This window comes from Gopherus flavomarginatus, chromosome 25 (assembly GCF_025201925.1).
Source record: "Gopherus flavomarginatus isolate rGopFla2 chromosome 25, rGopFla2.mat.asm, whole genome shotgun sequence".
NCBI lineage: Eukaryota > Metazoa > Chordata > Testudines > Testudinidae > Gopherus > Gopherus flavomarginatus.
Genome location: NC_066641.1, coordinates 8,534,496 through 8,553,805, shown reverse-complemented (window position 1 = coordinate 8,553,805; position 19,310 = coordinate 8,534,496). Strand labels below are relative to the sequence as shown.

Here is a 19,310-nt window from a genome sequence, read left to right as displayed (position 1 = left end):
GCTTGGGTGTAGCGCAGCCCTGCCTGGCTGCCTTAGAGGGGGGTTGGATGTGGGACTCTCCTGCTTCTCGTGAGCGGCTGGGGAAACACCCCCAGCCACTGGTCGTGCAGGGAGGAAGGGCATTGCCACCTAACTGTGCCCTTATTTTAACTAAAAGATAAAAATTTCCTTTAAAGCCCCGGCTGCGCGGAGTGGCCCCTGGTACCTCTGGCAGAACGCAGCGGCTGAGTCTGGTGTGGGACCCGCAGCCCTTGCTACCCCCGGTGTTAGTGATGGAGGTTACAGCTGGGTGAGGACGCAGCCTCCTCCTGCCCCTCAGCTGAGTCACCATCCTAAGAAGGGAAAGAGCAGCTGGCAGTTCACCTCAGGCGGGCCTGGAGCAGCGCCCACTAGGCCAAAGGCTGCTTCTTGCTAAAGCTGGGCGTGGGCCCGGCTGTGATCTCCAGGCAGAGTTTCCTAAAATAAGTGGGGCCCTGTGCTCCTGAGCGGGGCGAGCCTGGCACCTGGCCTGGTGAGTTGCAAGGGCCTGGGGTGTTCATGTCAAAGGATCTGTTCCAGCCTGGGGTGCGTGGCTTCTTGCAGCCGAGCTGCAGTACTAACAAACCGTGGTGTTTCAGGGAAGCAGAACCACAGCTCCCCAGTTCATAACACTGCCCTGGCCCCTGCCCACGATTTAAGGATGGTGGTGGGTTTAATAAACGTGACACACACACACCCCCAATGCTGCCAGAGGGTTTACAACCAGAAGGCCCATTACGGCTCCGCGAGGCTGCTCTGCTGCAAATCAGAGGTGGGCATCACAGCTCCCCGCCCCCCCCCTCCCCCCGATCTTTGTTTGAAGCCAAAGACTTCAGTTTGCCCAAAGCTTTTCACTGATCAGGCGCTGAACAGGCCCCTCTGTTACATATTAGCCCCAGCCCCAGTTGCTAGCCAGGGCCCTGCGTGCTCTGAACAGGGTGCACGGCCAGGGGTCACGAAAAGAACCCAGGAGTCCTGATGTCTACAAACACCCCTGCCCCCTTTGCTCTAACCACTAGACCACATTCCTACCCAGCACCAGGAATAGAACCCAGGTGTCCTGCTGCCCCCACGTTCTTACCAGGGCTCTTGTACCCTGGCACAAGGCTGCAGTGTTGTGGGTTGGGGGGTCATTGCTGCTGCCTGCATTCCCCACAGCAACACTGATGTAATGGGCAGTGACTGCCCCTTTGGGCTGTGGGTGTGCAGCGCCCAGCACAATGGGGGGAGCAGGGCCCTGACTGGGGGTGGGGGGTACTTGGCTGCACCCCACCCCCGGGCAGATCAGAATCACGCTGCTTTAAGTGCCTGTTTCCGCTCACAGTTGCTGCGTGCACCCCGCCCTCTCGTGGTGGGTGTGGGGTACTGCAGGGCGAGGGACCAGGCTCCCTCAAGTCACCGGCCCATGAGGGTCTGATCGCGGCGTGCTTGGCCCGAGCGATTGGGTTTCCCGTCGGGCTGCTGCTGAAATGCAGCCAGGCCACTGCAGGGCTGAGGCCACCTCCCCTGGGCCTGGGCCTGGCCCGGTTTCCCCCTTACCTACCTGCTCTGGGATAGCTGCTGCTGCTGAAATCCCTGATTCCCTTCCAGCCCCGGGGGGGCACAGCGGCCACACAGCAGGTCCCTGTGCCCAGCCAGCAGCACAGGGGGAGGCTGCAGTGCAGGGGACAGGCCACAGGTGCCAACTCCAGGGGTGCTCTGGGGCTGAAGCACCCATGGGGGAAAATTGGTGGGTGCCCCCTGCCCCAGAGCGCCTCCACCTGGGCTCTGCCGCCGCTCCTGGGCACACTGCTTCCCCTCTAGGTCCAGCGCTGGCTGCCACAAAACAGCTGTTTTGCAGCAGCAAGTGCTGGGGGGCGGAGGGGGGACGCGGGAAGAGGCAGGGCCGGGGTGGGGATTTGGGGAAGGGCTTGGAATGGGCGGGGGCGGGACAGGGGTGAGGAAAGGGTGGGCGGGGGGGGTGAAGGGGCATGAGCACTCACTGGTGCCGGGGAAAGTTGGTGCCTGTGGTCCAAGTGGTGGCTGGTTCCCACAGCCCCGCAGGGTGCACGGGAGAGGGGCTCTGGCTCAGCCCTGGCCCATGTACTGCCAGATGTGCAGCAGGCATTGGAGGGACACACCCTGGCCCAGCTCTTGGGACCCCGTTGTGCATGGGGGAAGGTCCCTCCCAAACTACGGCTGCTGGGGCCACTAGCACAGGGGCCCAGGAGCATGTTAATAAACAGCCGGAGGCCAAGCAAACGCAGTCCCTTGCTACCAGAGCCTGTGGGTGCTTGAAAATGGTGCTGCCCATTGACACCCACCCGCAGTGGAGTGGGCACATCTGCCTTTGCCCCTGTCCCTGCAGGGGTGCAGCACCTCCCTCCTCACACACCCTTAGTTAAGCACCTTAACAAATGTCCCCCCCGCCCGGTTAAGGCGTGTCTCTCTTGTGCCAGCAAAAATGAAACACCAGCCATAAAGCGCTGCTCAGGGCCACAGCACAATGGGCGGGGTGCATGGGCCCCCAGGGCCAACCCATCCACACCTCCTGGTGGGGGCTGCCCTTCCCCTCCCCCGGGCGATGGAGGGGCCTGGTCCAGTGCATGGGACTAAGCAGGGTTTGTGGGGATGGGCTTGGGCCCTTTGCAACCCCCCATGCTGGCAGCAGGGCCCTTCACCCTGGGGTGGTGATGCTGAATGGCCCCAAGCCATGGCCGCGGCCTACCTAGCCGGGAGTGGGGGTGGGCTGAATATTAGACCTCTTTGTGCCCCCTCCGCGAAGGGCCTGGTCACACACAGCTCCATCCTCCTCCATGGGCTTTGCTCTCTGCGTGGGGTGGGGAAGCCAGCAGGCACAGTGCAACTGTCCCCCTCCCTGCCCCCCTGAGCAGCCCCTCCATCCCTGCAATGCTTGGATAGAGTCGAGGGCCCTGGCTACAAGTTCACCAGCACAGCCACCAGCTGCTGCTTGTTCTCCATGCCCAGGGCCTGCATGCGCCCCTCTGGCATCTCTCCGTCTTGGCTCAGCCCAGCCTCTGGCGCCCACCAGCTGAACTGGCACCGTTGCCCCCTGCTGCCCCTCAGGTTTGGTGGCGTGGCCCATTGACAGCCCCCACGCTGCCTCGTTCCCCACCTTCAAATTCCCCTGGGTGCTGAGAGTGACAGGAAACATGACAAAGGTCAGGCTGCTGGTGCCCCGAGCCCGCCTGACCCACTGCCCACAGCTGGCTCACACACCCCGGTCTCTGCACCCCTCCTGGCTTACCCTTCGCCAGCCAGCACGTTGGGGCTGGGTTCTGGTAGCTCACGCATCAGAGGTTAGGGGTTGACACCCTATACTGTGAGCTCTGCTACCTTAGCTGCAGGGGCCGGGAGGTGCTGTGCCTTAACAAAGAAGTCCTTTCTCCACAAGGTGGGGTAGGCATTGGAGTTCATAGAGGCTAGGACGGAAATAAGAGTAATTCAAAGAGGCTGACAAAAAATCCTTTCTCAGCCATCCGGGCTTTATAAGCCTGGCTCCCGCTAGTTCTCCGCCACTCCTAGCAGACCCCAGCGTTCCCATGAGCAGAGCAGAAGCAGGGAGCAGCACCCCCTCGGGGCGGTGGATGCTCCTGCCCCTCTTCGGCCGCCCTAGAGAAGGGCCTAATTTGCTTCCTAGGGCAAGTCACCCCTCCAGGCCTCACCCCATCCCATTCCCGGCCCCCAGCCTGGGGAATGCAGGGCTGAGTGTGTGGCAAAGAGCGGACCCCGGAGGGGCTGGTTGCAATCGGTTTTATTTCCTTTGTGGTTGCTCCCTGGGTCAGTGTCTGTGCTCTCGGAATAAATTGGCCAGGCTGTGCTAGTCCGGGCTGTGTCGATCCTGGCCCCTGGAGGGGGCCTGGGGAGCCTGAACGCAACCCGGGATCGCTCGTGGGTGGGGGAGGGATAACACCATGCACTATCTTCGTCCTGCGGGCCTGTTGGGGCCGAGCCATCATTTTCGGGAGGAGTGGGGAGCAGCAGTGGTGTCCATGGGCTAAGGGAAATGGGGCTGGTGAGGTAGGACAGCCAATCAGCATGGAGCAGGAAGGCCTTGGTGACTGGAACCGATCGGGAGCAGACGGAGGTCAGCAGGGAAACCGGGAGAGGAAGCCGTGCCAGCTGCAGCCCATGGGCGAGTGCCAACCACTAGCCAGCTGTAGGGCCGGGTCCAGCAGCGCCAGGAGCCCCATGCATGGTGGAGTGGATGGGCAGAGTTGGGGAGGGGTTTGCTTGTCTACTGGGGCCAGCAGGGATCCAGGAGGCAGCTGGAAAGTCCGGGCTCCGTGGCAGCGCCACCTCAAGCCAAAGACTGACACCTGGGCTGATCCCCTGTGGAGTCCGGTGTCTCTTCCGGTCGGTGTGCCCCTGATTCCCCCTCTCCTGGGCAGGGGAGGTCTCCTTCTGTCCCTCCCCGCGCCGGGAGCTGTGTGCCAACGCGCCCTCCCTAACTCCTCCGCTGCTGCTCCTGCTCTTTCTTCTTCTGCTTTCCCCTCTGCTTCTCCACCTTCTCCTGGGCTTTCCGCTCCTTCTCCACCGCCACGCTCAGGTCCTTCAGCTTCCGCTTCAGCAGGGCCCGGTCGGTGGAGCTGCTGACGCCGAGGGCCTGGAGGAGGCAATGGGGCGGGTGTGCTTCGGGGGAAGCCTCATGATTACAGCCACGGCCCTTCCCACCCCCACCCACCTGGAAGGAGCCAGGTTCCAGGGGAGGGAGCTGGGGGGCTCCTGAATGAGACGCTAACGAAGGGGGAATGGATTAACTCCGCCCCCAGCCCCTGTGTTGAGTAGCCCGGTGGGATGCCCAGCATCCTCCCTCCCACCCCAGTGCATCAGGCCAGGTGCCTCTGGACCAATCCCTCCCCCAGTACAGCAAAGGGATTGGTCCGTCTTGCTGGGGGAACGCAATGCCTCCCCAAACCTCCCTGGAGGAGGGATGTCTGCAAGGGCCGACCCCAGAGCCCCACTCACAGCTGCCGCAGGCCCTAGGAGCCACAGGGCAGCCCTACCCCCACCCCTACCTTCAGCTTGGCTCCATCCAGGTGCAGCAGCTGCTGGCCGTCCACCTCGCGGGCCACGAACTCATCCACGTACTGCTCCAGGTTCAGGCTCTCCAGCCACTGGCCCACTTGTTGGCTGCTCCAGCTGGTGGCAGCGCTGAGGGGCTCGTCCAGGAACTGCAGGGGGCAGAAAGGGGGGGAGGGGTGAGCACCACGGGGGTCCCCCGCCCCCGGGTCAGGGCGCCCCAGCAGGGATCCTTCAGAAGTTCCTTCCAGCCCAGCTCTGCAGGCCAGAGGTGAATCCTGGCCAACTTTCTAATCCCTGAAAACGGAACACCTCTGCCCTGCCCCTTCCTCTGAGGCCCCACCTCCTGCCCCACCTAGTTCCCCCCATTGCTCACTGTCTGCACCCGTCGCACACTCCCACATCTCCCGGGACTCACCTGTGGCCTGCAGAGCTGGGCTGGGAGAAACTGACGCGGACCCTCCCCAATCAGGGCACAACCGGACATGGCAGGGGGATCCCCAGAGTGAGGGACTGGGGAAATTGGGGCACAGTAGGGCAGGGGGGGTCCCTGGAGCGAGGGGCTGGGCTGAGGAAATCGAGGCATAGCTGTGGGGGGTTCCCCAGAGTGAGGGGCTGGGGAAACTGAGGCACAGCTGGGGTAGGGGGCAAACAGGTTACACCCTCCCCCAGATGGCACCAGTCACTCCAAGTTCTCTCTGTCAGGCTGGGGGCCAGGGAGAGCAGCAGCTGCTAGCCAAGCCCCCCCTCCAGGCTCCAGCTGCTCTTCCCATCCCTCAGGGGCCGGTTCCTGCAGGTAACTGCACTTTTAATGTCACTGCCAGTTTCCCTTTCAACACCCAGCAGCCCTGAGACACCCCCCACCCCACCCCCCAGCCTGGCAAAGGATCTGCAACTCCACGGGGCCCATGGACAGAGTCACCCCCAGCCCTGGGCCCAAGAGTGGAGCAGCCAAAGCCCCCTTGCCCCCTCGCTGTCGGATTTGGCCAACCGGCTCCCCCAGGCTGCCCCCCTCGGCCACCCCTGCGGGCTCACCTCGTCGGAGGACTGGGACAGGGTGTGGTAGGGGTAGGAGCATTTCGTCTCGCTGGTGCCGCTGCTCAGCGTCTTGGGGCTGCTGCTGGGTGGGGTGGAGTCGTCGCTCAGGGTGGAGTCCTGCCCGCGGGGAAAGGCCGAGGCATCAGTAGGGTGCAAAAACCTGCAAAAAACCCGGCACCCTCCCCCACGAAGGCAACCCCCCCCCTCCCCCCAAGAGCCACTGTCAGTCTCTAGGGAGAACACGGGGAGGGAAGATGGTCTGACACGGCAGCCAGGGAACCCTGCAGCATCTTTAGCTGGCCCCAGAAACTTTGAACCTCAGCGAGCCCAGTGTCTGGTGAGAATAATGCAAATCTTTACACCCATGTACAAACACCCAGCAGTCAAGCATTATTCTGGCCGCGGGCAAAGCCATAAAAAAGCGGCCAAAATGATCAAATACCAGCCAGGTGGTAACCCAAGGAGTGAGAAAGGGGCCTGTCCTGCAAAGGGTCATGGCAGGACTTTGGCCCCGCACCCAGGGCAGCGCCCCCAGGTCCCCCCCACCCCCGGCCCTACAGGGTGAGGGGATGGGTACTGACCTGGGAGGCAGATTTCTTGGGGCTTAAGCCCTCCCTCTTGGGTGAGCGGGTCGGGGAGACGGTGCTGCCGGACGAGGCCGAGCCCTTCCCACTGTCCGTGAACCATGAGAAGGGCATGAACGGGGACACGGACGAGCGGCTGGAGCCCTCCACCAGCTCCCTGGGGAAAGAGCCGGCAGGCGGGTTAGCATCCTCGCTCCCCTGGCTCCCGGGGGCCCACCGGGGGGGCCGGGCTCCCCGGAGCATCCGAGCTGCCAGATGTGACCAGACTCCACCCCACTGAGCCCAGCCCGGGTCTGGATCTATCCAGGGCACCCAGACCATCCCCCAAGTCCTTTGCTCCCTGATGCCTTCATCTCCCCTCTTTGCCAGGTTCTCATCTCTTGAGCATATTGAGCTTCCTCTTTTCCTTGCGGCTCCGTGCACCCCAGCTTCATCACCGCAAGTGAACACGTTCTCCCATCCGCACCTCCCTGTCTCTCCCTCTCTGGGTCTCAGCTGCTCCAGGGCCCTTGACAAGTCACCCGGGTCTTTGGAGACCAGGCGGAGCTCCTTGATTGCCAGGGCAGAGGGGTAGACACATTCCTCAGGAGCTGGGGAGGGCCGAGTGCCCCCTGGCACTAGAAAAGCCAAGAGGGTGAACAGGACACACTGAAAAAGGCGGGGCAGGAGGGGGTGGATGCGATTGTGGGGTTCAGGGAGATGTTTCTGGCTGTGGCTTGTGAGAAGCTCAGGATTCGGGGGAGGCTGGCAGCTCCCCACCTGCTGCCCATGGACAATCGGTTGCTCCCCTTCTCTTTCCTGCTTTTGCTGGAAGAGGCTCGTCTCAGGGTCACCCTGCGGCAGAGAGAGAGGAGGCTCGTTAGTGGCGTGCCGGGGGTGGAGGCACCTGTGGTCTGGGAAGAGATGGGCACCGGGCATCTGTTGGATGTCTTAAGTTTTCTGAGAGTTTGGCTACACTTGCGAGTTACAGCGCATTAAAGCAGCCCTGGGCGCCCTAACTCACTCCCCGTCCACACTGGCAAGGCACGTAGAGCGCCCTGACTCTGTGGCTACAGCCGCTGCTGGTTCTCCACCTCTGCGAGAGGAATAACGTTTGCTGCGCCCCCGCTGGAGCGCCACGGTGCCAGTGTGAACGAGGGGTTGCATTACCGCGCTCTGATCAGCCTCCGGAAATATCCCATGATCCCCTTAAGTCAAGTGGCCACTCTTCTCATTGTTTTTGAATCGCGGCAGGAATGCGGCTATGCCCTTTCAAAGCTCCGTTTCTGACAGCCGGCTGCTTATCTGCTCCAAGACAAAGCAACCATTAAGGTTGGGGGAGCGGGGGGGACGGAGGGGGAGGTCTGCTGCTGTCTGAACTTATAAGACAGCACGCTGACGTGCTCTCAGTCCCCCCAACCCGCTGTCTCTCCCCCCACATACACACAACAGTCCCTGTCACACTCCACCCACACATTTGAAAAGCACGTTGCAGTCACTTGCATGCTGGGATAGCTGCCCATAACGCACCGCTCCCAGTGCCGCTGCACGTGCCGCAAATGTGGCCATGCCAGTGCGCTTGGAGCTGTCAGTGTGGACAGACGGCAGGGGCTTCTCAGCCAGAGTTCGGGGGACTCACCCCAAATCCAGGAACTTCCTCCGGGTCTTCTTGTCAAGCCCGATGGTGGGGCTGGCGGGCTCTGATGGGCTTGTGTCATCTAGGGCAGAGAAACATGCTGGGAGAGATCAAAGGTGCTGGGAGAACGTCCCCTGGGCTGGTGGGAATAGGCCCCGGGGATCCCTCGGAGGTTGGCAATGGCCCCCCAGCAGGGTCCTGCCAAGGGAGCTCCCAGGCTGGTTTAAGGGAAAGCCTGGGAGACCTGGGCCGTGGGGAGTTCTCCAGCTCAGCGAGAAGGTGTTTTCCCTTCCCAAGCACAGGCAAATCCCGGCTCTGTCTTTATCCGGGTAAAAACGGGCTACCTGACCCCCAGCCCTGCCAGGGGCACTGGACAGGCCCAAACCTTCGTCAAAACCACCGGGTACCAACTGGGACTCAGGCACTGCAGCCCATGACCCAACCCAGAGAGGCCTCGCTGTTAGCTAAAGGGGCAGGAGCACTGGCTGTGGGGAGAGGTGCCAGCTACTCCAGTCCCTGCCTCTCCCAGAAGGGGGTGCTGTAGGGAGCAGGGCAGGAGCGCTGGCGGGGGGAGCTCCCAGCCATTCCAGCCCCAGCCTCTCCCAGCAGGAGGCACTGTAGGGAGCGGGGCAGGAGCACTGGTTATGGGGGGAGCTCCCAGTCATTCCAGTCCCCGCCTCTCCCAGCGGGAGGTGCTGTAGGGAGCGGGGCAGGTAATGCTACGGAAGCTTTCCTGCGTAAAGGTGGCTCCTCCATCCAGCCATTACCTTCGCTGTGCCGCTCTGCCCGGCGGTCCCTCCGGGTGTAGATGGGTGAGCTGTCCGAGCTGTGGCAGGATTTGGGGGGCGAGCTGGTGGGGGTGCATCCCAAGGCCTCTTGGGAGGAAGCGTTGGTCAGGGGCTGGTAGCGGATCAGCGGGGACGAAGGCTGCTCGTCCTCCTCCAGCGTCCTCCTGACCACGGCGGCGTCGAAGGAGAATTCGGTGGCGCGGAGGAAGGGAGAGGAGCCGGAGAGGGGAGAGGAGACCTGCAGGGTGGCGTGCAGCGGGGATCTCATACGGTGCCGTGGGCTGCCATATTTATCGGCCACCTGTGGGTGGGACGCAGGGGGGTCAGCCACAGGAAAGCCCCTGGGAACCCCCGCCCCTGGGAACTGCTGCATTGACATGGGGGACAACAGTGAAGCCCCCTATTTCTCCGCAGTGCTGGTGCAGGGACAGGGCCAGCTGCTCGCAGGCTGCTTCCCCCACTCCCCACTGGTGAGCTCCGACCCGGACCCGCAGGGACCCTCGCTATGGGCTGATCAGGGAGCCGGGCCTTCCACAGCAGTTGCCAGGGGTCCGGTCGAAAAAGGGGACCTGGCAGCGAGCTGAGCGGAGGGTGAAAGTCCAGTTGGATGCAGTAACCGGGCTTCGCCACTGGGGGGCGGGAAGAGCAGCAGCTGGAGCCACGTGGAGGGGCGGCTCTGCTCAGCTGGTGATGCTGGAGGGGGAACGGGGGGCAGACCTTGGCCACCCGCCTTCTGCTCCACCGTGCCCCGATTGCCTGGCCCCTTGCTACAGGGACTGACCCCCAATTTGCCCCGGTTGGGCAGGGTCCGTGTCAGTTCCTCCCAGGCTGGCTCTGCACCCAGCAGGTGAGTCCTGGGAGACAGGTGTGTGTGTGGGGGGCGTGGAGAGTGAGTGATGGAGGGAGGGAGGGGGTGGGGCCTCAGGAAAGAGGTGGGGCCGGGGGCAGGACAAGGGTATTAGGTTTTCAGCCATTAGAAAGTTGGCAACCGTGGGTAGCACCCAGGTTCACAGGGCTTGCCACCATAGAACAGGTCATTGGGCAGCTAGTCTGGTATCTCCCCTCCTGCTTCACTGGACCAGACCATTGCTGGTATCTCCTTCTCCTGCCCCATTGCATCAGACCATTGCTGGGATCCCTCCTCCTGCCCCATTGCATCAGACCATTGCTGGGATCCCTCCTCCTGCCCCACTGCATCAGACCATTGCTGGGATCCCTCCTCCTGCCCCACTGCATCAGACCATTAGCCCAGCTCCTCTAGTATCCCGTCTCACCCCCCACTGGATCAGGCCACTGGTTGATCAAACCCAGTCACCTGCCTGCAGCCGCAGCCAGGCGCAGAAACCCTGTAGCAGGCAGTTCTGGAACAACCTGCCCTTAAGGACTGTTCCCTCCTGACCCTGATCTGCTAGAGCACAGCTCCTGCCCTGAAGCAGGAAGGTTTATAGCCCCTCCCAGTCACTCTGCTGAGCCTTGTTCTCCGTATCAATGTCCCGTCTGGGGCCCTGCTAGGCTCTCGGGCCGCCCAAATGAAGCATTAGTCACTGGCCAGAGTCTGACCCGCTGGGAGCCGGTAGCAGGGGATCCCACCGCTTGATCTGTTACAGCACCCGGCGGGATAGAGGATTTGATGGACCATGGTCTTATCCAGCGTGGCAGATCCTGAGCTCCTGTGTCACAAGAGAGAGGAGAGGGAGCAGCCATTCTGGGTGCAGGGCTTGGGGCTGGTCTCCTTTGACCCAGAGCTACAGTCACCTCGTGAACGCCCGGCCCACCTCGTGTGGAACAACACAGCCGCCCCCCCCGCCTGGGCCCGTGCTCACCTTCCTCTCCAGGCTCTCTTCCCCTTCCGCCGAGCTGACGCTATCTCTCAAGCGGGACCGGGACGGGCGGTGCCGCCTGCCCTTGGCCGACAGCTGGGCTCGGGCCTTCTGCAAACTGCTGTCCAGCCTCTGGGTCTCTGGAATCACATCATTAAAATCTGGGAGTGAAAGAGAGAAGGGGGGCGGAGAAGTGGGAGAGCGAGAGAGCAAGAGCAGGCAGAGGGACCGGGCGATGGGGGACGCACAGAGGGACAGGGAGCACAGGGGGTTGGGAGAGAGCGAATGGGACAGAGCAGGGGGAGAGGAGAGGAAAAGAGGAGGAATGAATGGAAGACAAAGGAAAGGTGGGGCAGTGTCCCAGCCAGGGACAAAGAGGAGGGAGAGGGTAGAACAGGGGGAGAAAGAGAGAGAGTTCAGAGAAGAGACACACAGCAACGTCCATTTCAGCTCCCCTGCCCCAGCTCCCTCCCAAATCCACAGGCTCCTCTCTCCCTCTCCCCCTTGCTACAGCTGGGCCAAGCTGCCCTAGACACGTAGGGCTGAGGTTCCCCCCGAGCTCAGGAGCACTGGGGCCTGAGCACGCTGGAGAATCCAGCTGCGTGGGTGGAGGGCCGCCGAGCTCTCCTGAGACAATTGCACCCCCCGTGGGGAAGCAGCCCGCCCCAACGCACAGGGCTGACCTGCCAGGGTTTGCAGAGTGGGTGATCCCCTATCCTAGTGCACCGGCTGGTTAATACTCCAAAAGGGCTGGGACCCTGGGGTGTTAATTACTACGGGTGTATTTTGTCCTCAAGGGTTAACACAAACACACACCCACACACACCACCAAAAAACATACACTGCTCCACACACACCCTACAGCTACAAACACCCCTACCCCCATGTGCACACAGTTCCATACATACACACATTCGCTCACAAAGCGCCCCTCCTCCCACCGTCTCTCATCCCAGCCCCTTCTGCCTTCCCTGCGGACAGAGCAGGGAGCTGCCTTCGGGAGGTCATGAATACTTAACCAGGTGTGTGTGTGTGTGAGGGGGTACACACACACACACACACACACACACACACACACACACACACACAGGCCTGCTTGAGCCTGCCAGGAGCTCAGAATCAGCTGCCACTCAGCCGACTCCAGTGGGAGCGGGGGGGACGGAGACGCGGCTCATGAGAACGGGGAGCGAGCGGGAGGGGGACGGAGGGGAGAAAAGATGACGCAGACAGGCACAGCGGAGCCTTGGCCAGAACAGGCCCAAACTGGGCGCCGGGTGTGTGGTATGGGCCAGCCAGGCATGGGCAGGGATCAGCCAGGCCAATCTCCCTGGCACAGACAAGGCCAAAGAGACTCTGGGAACGTTTGTGCCAGTGGTGGAGCCGTGTCGCGCCCTGGATACGAGACAGCCAAGATGGGTGAGGTAACATCTGTTACTGGCCCTTCTGGCGGCCCAGCCCTTCGGCCCCGAGCAGTTGGTCCAGTGAGAGCGATTACCTCACCCGCCTGTGTCTGCCCACGGCAGAGCCCCAGAGAGGGGAAAGATGCTGGGAGTGGGGGCGTACAAGAGAGGCAAACAGATCTGTGCCAAAGGTTTCCCCAGATGCTGAGGGCTCGTTGCAGTCTCGGAACATTGATTTGGGCCGTGACTGGCAAAGTTCGCGAGGGAGACGGAGGCAGATTTCTTTGTAAGTTGCTTTGCTGTGAGCGCCAGGTGTGATGATGCAGTTCTGGCGGGACCCAAGTGAAAGTGCCAATTCTGGACAAATTGCTTCAAACAGGGCAGTTACAGCCCAAGGCTGGGGTTTTTCCACCTCTAAGGCAAACCAAACCAGCCAGACAAAGAGGACTTTGATTTCACCCCACGGGCTAACCACAAGTCACACAAGCAATTTCCGTAGACACTCCGGTCTCCCAGTATCACCACCAGTCCCACTCGTCCGAGGGAGGAATGGTTATGAAAACCAACACCCCAATAAAAGAAAATGGTTCTCTCGATCCCAAAGAATCAAGCCCCAGACCTAGGTCAATATACACATCAGATCTTACCCACAAATCACGCTTTTCCAGTCCTTTAGAATCTAAAATCTAAAGGTTTATTCCTAAAGGGGAAAAGGTAGAGATGAGAGCTAGAACTGGTTAAATGGAATCAATTACATACAGTAATGGCAAAGTTCTTAGTTCAGGCTTGTAGCCAGGAGTGGCTCTAGACATTTCGCCGCCCCAAGCAGGGGGGCATGCTGCGGGGGGCGCTGTGCCGGTCGCCGGTCCCGCGGCTCCGGTGGACCTCCCGCAGACACGCCTGCAGAGGGTCCGTTGGTCCTGCAGCTCCACGGAAGCCGCAGGACCAGCAGATCCTCCGCAGGCACGCCTGCGGGAGGTCCACTGGAGACCTGCCTGCCGCCCTCCCGGCAACCAGCAGAGCGTTCCCTGCGGCATGCCACCCCAAGCACGCATGTGGCGTGCTGGGGCCTGGAGCTGCCCCTGCTTGTAGCAGTGATGGAGTAAACTGCAGGTTCAAATCAAGTCTCTTTGGACATCCCCCACTGGGATGGGTCAGTCCTTTGTTCAGAGCTTCAGTTTGTAGCAAAGTCCCTCCAGAGGTAAGAAGCAGGACTGAAGACAAGAAGGAGATGAGGCATCAGCCTTATATAGGTTTTTTCCAGGTGTAAGAACCCCTTTGTCCTTACTGTGAAAAACTACAGCAAAATGGAGTCTGGAGTCACAGGGGCAAGTCCCTGCATACTTTGCTGAGTTACAAGGCATATCTGCCTTCTCTCAATGAGTCAGTTGTGTAGCTGATGGTCCTTAATGGGCCATCAAGCAGGCTAGACAGAGCTGACACCAACTGGTTTGGGATGTCTCCCAGAAGCACAACAAAAATTTGAAATACAGACAGTACAGAGCCAATACTCATAACTTCAACTACAAAATGACACATACATACAGACAGCATAATCATAACCAGCAACCCATAACCTGATCTTAGACACCTTATGTGACCCCTTTTACATAAGATTTGGTGCCACTACAGGACCTTAGTTGCAACCATGTTCTATATGGTCCCAGATTATATCAATAACGTCACACCAGGCATCCCCTCTGAGGGCCTGGGAGCGAGGCAGAAATTAACGCCTCTTTGCACACCAGACAGAAAGGGGCAGGGGGATCCCCATTCCCACAGCGGTGCCTGGCCCCAGCCTCCCCCTCGTCCCCTTTGCTGGAGCGGATCAGACCATCATGGCCAGCATCCCGCCTCCCACAGCTGCCAAGAGTGGATGCTTCAAAGGACTCCTGCCCCCGAAGCTGAATGCAGTCAGGGCCCCATGGCCTGGCTTCTGGAGGCCCTAGAAGGGGCGAGTTGAAGATCAGTGGTCAGTGGCGCGACAGCCTTGTGGTTGGTGGTGACCCCTGGCCTCACTGGAGAGAATCCCGGGGCCTGCCTGCGTCCAGCAGCCTCTGCACAGAACCCCCTTCACAGGGCGCACGCAGCCAAGCACTGCCTCTTCCCTGTCACAAGGGATGGCAGCCCAACAGCGTCTGGATGCACTTTCCATGTGTCACATTAGCAGCAAAGAACATTTCCCCGAATCCAGGGAGGCTGCCGGCCGTGCCCAGCCCCCACCGTGCTAATGCTAGCAAGCTTTAAAGGCCGGAGATGGAAAATACCTAGCAGGCAGCGGGCTAAGTGCCAGGGCCGGCTGAGCCAGCAGCCGGCTCGGGACGACTGTCGTGCGTGCCCCTCGCCGCCGTACGGACATTTCCCCTTGCACGCAGAGCTCTGCGTCGGTTCCCAGCCACCTGCTCCCGAGGCAGAAGGCTGGGGCATGTTTCCCCACCATCCTGGATTTCCCAGGAAATGTGAAATGGATCATGAGTGTTGTGAAAACCAGAAAATCTCATTGGGTTTGAGGGGGAAATCAGCCATTCTGCCCATTTCAAACCCCCCCAGGCCAGAAGGGACTATTAGGATCCTCCAGTCTGACGTCCTGTATCGCACGGGCCAGAGAACTGCCCCCAAATACCATCTCACCCAAGGGAGAGCAACTGAATGACCAGCCCCATGGGCGGGGGGCGCGCACCCCTTCTTTGGCAGGGGAGGCTGGATTCTGACACTTTATTAGACGACACAAAGGAAGTTTTTGAAAGAGCCTACGGCCTGATTTTCAAGAACTCAGCATGTGCATGTGGGGCAAGGAGCTCTACTCCCATTTGGGCACCTAAAGAAGGGGCCTTTGCTAAAAAAACACGAGGGGCAGTATGACCTAGTGGGTAGGGCATGGATCACCTGATTTGATTCCTGGCTCTGCCACTGAACTGCTGTGTGGCCTTGGGCAAGTCACTCCAATTCTGTGCCTGTCCCAGCCTTTGGCTGTTTTATCTGGTTAGATTGCCAGCTCTCTGGGGGCGGAGAGGGCTCTTAGGAGATGTCCGTACCGCCCTGAGCCCAGTGGGGCTGGGGCTTCGCTGACACCTTGAAACTCTACCCCTGTCCAATTTCAACTCCCTGCACCAAAGCCTGGGGTTGCTAGAGAAGCACAAAGAAATGGACCCGAGAACGCTTGTTAATCTGGGCTCCTCACCTCGGTCTCAGAAATGGCAGAATGGGTTTTGCTGAAACCCCCTCCCCCCCACACCTTCTCCAAATTCAATTTGAGGCAGGGGAAATTTTCAGCCCAAACAGTTCAAGTCTGACAAAGTTCTGAGCCGCTGAAAACAGGGCCTTCTAATGGCGCGTTTCGGACAACTTGAATTATAGGCAGATGCCGCCAATAGCCACCCAACTCGCAGGGACAGTGCTTGCCACACAACACAATACACAACACCCCCCCCATGCTGCAAAGCCAGTCCTACAGCAGCCACCGACTCCTGTGCTCTAGGCTCTCCTCTGTCATGCTCCATTTCCCCATTGCGTCAGTTACTGTTGCCCCGTATTTATTTCCAGGAACTAAGGCAATCTTCTGCACGCCCCCAGCTCATACTCTGCGGCATTCAGTGGCTGACCGTCCAAGCCCCCTCCCCAGAGCTAGACGCTTCCAGTGGAAGCCTCTGGGTAAAGAGGAAAAGCGGAACGAGAAACAGGCAACTCCTGACGCCTTTGTGTACCTGGTGTGTGTACCCGAGCATGCGGGCACGTGCGTGTGGCCATTTGGGACAGGTGCGGCGGGGGGGGAGGGTCTGTGCCACCACGTCTGCGCACCAATATTGGCACAAGTACATGTGCGTTGCACGGACTCACGTATCTTTGTGGGCTCTCGTGCCTACGCGTAGGCACAGAATCTCCATTGTTGGAGGGGTTTGAGAGCGGGTTCGAGCCAGCGGTTCTCAAACTGGGGACCGGGACCCCAAAGTGGGTCGCGAGCTCATTTGAATGGGGCCGCCAGGGTTGGCTTAGACTTGCTGGGGCTCGGGGCCAAAGCCAGAGGGATTGAGCCCTGGGCAGCAGCACTCAGGTTACAGGCCCCGGGGCTGCGGCCGAGGCCCTTGGGCTTTGGCACCCCGACCCGGTGCGGTGGGACTCAGACAGGCTCAGGCTTCAGTCCCCCCTCCTGGAGCCTTGTAGTAATTTTTGTGGTCAGAAGGGGCTCGCGGTGCCATGAAGTTTGAGACTCCCTAGGTTAGACAACAGTCTGGCGGGGACTGGACTTAGATAACCATCTTCTTTAAGCAGTCGACGCATCCCTGCCCACGTGGTACACGGTCATGCCCCCCCCCGCCCCCGGTGGTAATGAGGGTGTAACTCACCGCGCTGTCAGTCTCCAGCCTTCCCTGGGTTGTCTTTGCTACGCACTGCTCGTCCCAGCTCATTCATTATAAACAGGGGGCACCAGGCGGGTGCCAGGCCGAACGGGAAAATCAGAGCTGTGCCTTGGGGGACTCGACCCTTCGTTTGCCAGCCACTTCCTCCACCTGCTGCATGGTTATTGTTTTTTTTTTAGGGTGACATTTTTTCTCCAGCCACAGACGGGAATCACTCCCAGCATCAGCCGTCTGCAGATGGCACGTGGTCTTTCAACTCCAGCCCCTGGGAGTCGAGGCAGTGGCCTTTGCAGTATGGCACGGCTCAGGCTCCTGTTAACCACACGCACACGCGTGTGACTGTAGACACGCACGTGCACGTGAACCTGCCCGGATGCTTATGGCCGTCAGCCAATGAGAGAGGCAGACGCACACGCGGGGGGAGAGATTCAGACAAAGCCCTGTCCATACTGGCTTTGGTTGGCACCCGGTCAGCTACCACAGCACAAACCCATGGAAGACGGGGTCACGCTAGCATGCCCAACTGGGACCGGCTGCCCCAGAGCTAGCTGTGCTTTGCACAACCATCGTGCTTTGCACAACTGCCTACGCCAGGAGGTCCACACGTGCAAACTGCCTGAGTAGAGGCAAGCCCCAAGAGACACAAACATGTGATGGGCCTGATCCTTCCTTTCTTCTGTGCTCCAAACGTGCCTCGACCTGCCTGAGAGTCTTATGCTGCCAAAGGATGCAGGGGCAGGCCCCGAAGGGCAGATCTGTGACCCCCACAGAAGGCGGATGGGAAATCGAGGCAAAGCAGGAGCCTGCACAAAGTTCTGCTGCCTGCTGGAGTGGGCACTGCAGCACCTGGCCACAGAGGGACCAGGGGGATGAGAGAGAAAGGAAAGCGGAGGGGAGACAAGAGGGAGCAGTAGGAGTGTGTGCGTGGGGGGGGTATCCCTAAGAGGCGGAATGAGCAAGGCCCCGTGCAGGGGGCTCTAGCAGGATGCAGGGTCCCTGCAGGATCCCAGCAACCGTGGGGGGCACGGGTGGAGGGAAGTGGGGAGAAGCACCTCTGGGGAGGTGGAGCCCCACGTGTACATGGTAGGGGGCTCCCACTTAGGACCACTTGCTCCTGACTCCCAGGAAGGCACCGTCTGACCTAGGCATATGCGGGAGAGGCAGCGTCCATGCTGGGCCCTGATTCCCCCGCATCGGGTGCCCAGGTGACAGGTGCTGATTCAGCAGGTGCTGCCCTTCCCCAGCACAGCGACAACCCCCCGAGGCCAGAGGCAGGAGCCCCCACCAGGAATGTATCCAGCTTAGGGCTGGAGGCCGGAGTTGAGGGGCCAGAAGCCTAGGCCAGCTGTCCCAGTCCATCTCCCAGGGATCCGGGGGGCTCCTCTGGGCCAGGGAGCCCCATAGATAAGAGGGGCAGGAGAACAGATCACGGCTTTCAGGGGCAGGAGGGGATTCATTCCCAGACCCTCCCCGGGCTCCTGCGCTTGCTAAGCTCCCCATCCTCCCTCCCCCCAGCCAGGTCCTAGCTCCCAAATCCCCCTTCCCCCACCCCTATGTCCTGGCTCCCCAAAACTAGCTTCCCCCATCCCTGGCCCCTAGCTCCAATCTCCCACCTCCCTGTCTCCATCCACACTCGAGCTCACTGGCCCCCAGTTGCCAGGCCCTAACACCCCTGCCAACCTCCCTCCCTCCCACCAGACCTTCCCTCCCCAAGCCCCATATTCCCCCCAGCCTGGGTCTGTGCCGTCCCTGCTCCGCTCTGCAGGCCATCAGCACCGAGGAAAGTCTCCCTTGGTTGGTGACGCCGGGGGCGAGCTTGCGGGGGCTCAGAGAGACCAGGGGTGGGGGCAGGAAGAGGATGGAGATCGTGCAGCAGACTTACCAAAAACCTCGTCGGCGTCTCGGTGTTTGGAGGATGACATGGCAGGGCAGGTCTGTGGAGAGAAGAGGGGAGGTAGGGTCAGAGTGCTGGACATCCAAAGCCAAGCGGCTGGCACAGGTGCCTTTGGGGAGGCGCGCGGCTGGGCCCCGGGGTCCCCAATCACCCACCGGAGAGCACCCCCCATCCATCTGGAGTGCGAGAGAGCTCTGGGGAGGGCCAGTGGGGGCCATCTGGGCCTGACTCTGGCTGTAGTCTAGCCAGCAATGGTGTCTCAGCTGCCTGACCTTGTGTTACAGAGGGGAACGGGGCAGCCGGTCAGGGTCACGTCACCCAGCCTGGCCTGAGCTCTTACACGGGGTCGAGCCGGACGTGCCCGGTGCACGGAGCTGCAGCCATGGGACCCGTAGGATCCCCACGGAAGCACCCTGGAGATAGCCAGGCTCCGGAGCTGGACCAAGCCGCTGGATCCTGGGGGCAGCGTGTGGGGGAGGGTGGCAGAGGGACCAAGTGGTATAGCAAGATCCCCTGTATCATCACACATGACTTCTCTACTTCCCTTTCCCCCAGCCCTGCTGCCCCCTTCTCCCTCCCCCCACAACCCCATCGCGCTACAAAAGGAGCCAGGATGGATGATGCAATAGAAGACATGGACGTTGATTGATCGCCTGCTATTGTCCATCCATTTAAAGAGACAGGAGGCCTGATTCTCCTCTGCCTTCCCCACCATACAACTCTCTCAGGTTAGCGGGAGGAGACACCGGCCCACGGCTGGTATTTTCCTGACG

General features: G+C 60.8%; 1 protein-coding gene across 1 annotated transcript in view; it reads right to left on the bottom strand.

The window, feature by feature from the left end:
• Positions 1 to 3,775: 3,775 nt before the first annotated feature.
• Positions 3,776 to 19,310, bottom strand: part of PPP1R9B (protein phosphatase 1 regulatory subunit 9B) — an 82,959-nt gene continuing 67,424 nt past the window's right edge. Inside the window, exons 12-20 of the mRNA XM_050935367.1 lie at positions 18,526 to 18,577; positions 10,889 to 11,046; positions 9,045 to 9,366; positions 8,281 to 8,359; positions 7,422 to 7,496; positions 6,660 to 6,819; positions 6,076 to 6,195; positions 5,037 to 5,192; positions 3,776 to 4,624 (exon numbers count right to left, since the gene is read on the bottom strand). Of these exons, the coding sequence (XP_050791324.1) occupies positions 4,466 to 4,624; positions 5,037 to 5,192; positions 6,076 to 6,195; positions 6,660 to 6,819; positions 7,422 to 7,496; positions 8,281 to 8,359; positions 9,045 to 9,366; positions 10,889 to 11,046; positions 18,526 to 18,577 (1,281 nt within the window). The 3' untranslated portion in view covers positions 3,776 to 4,465. The remainder of the gene's footprint in view (positions 4,625 to 5,036; positions 5,193 to 6,075; positions 6,196 to 6,659; positions 6,820 to 7,421; positions 7,497 to 8,280; positions 8,360 to 9,044; positions 9,367 to 10,888; positions 11,047 to 18,525; positions 18,578 to 19,310) is intronic.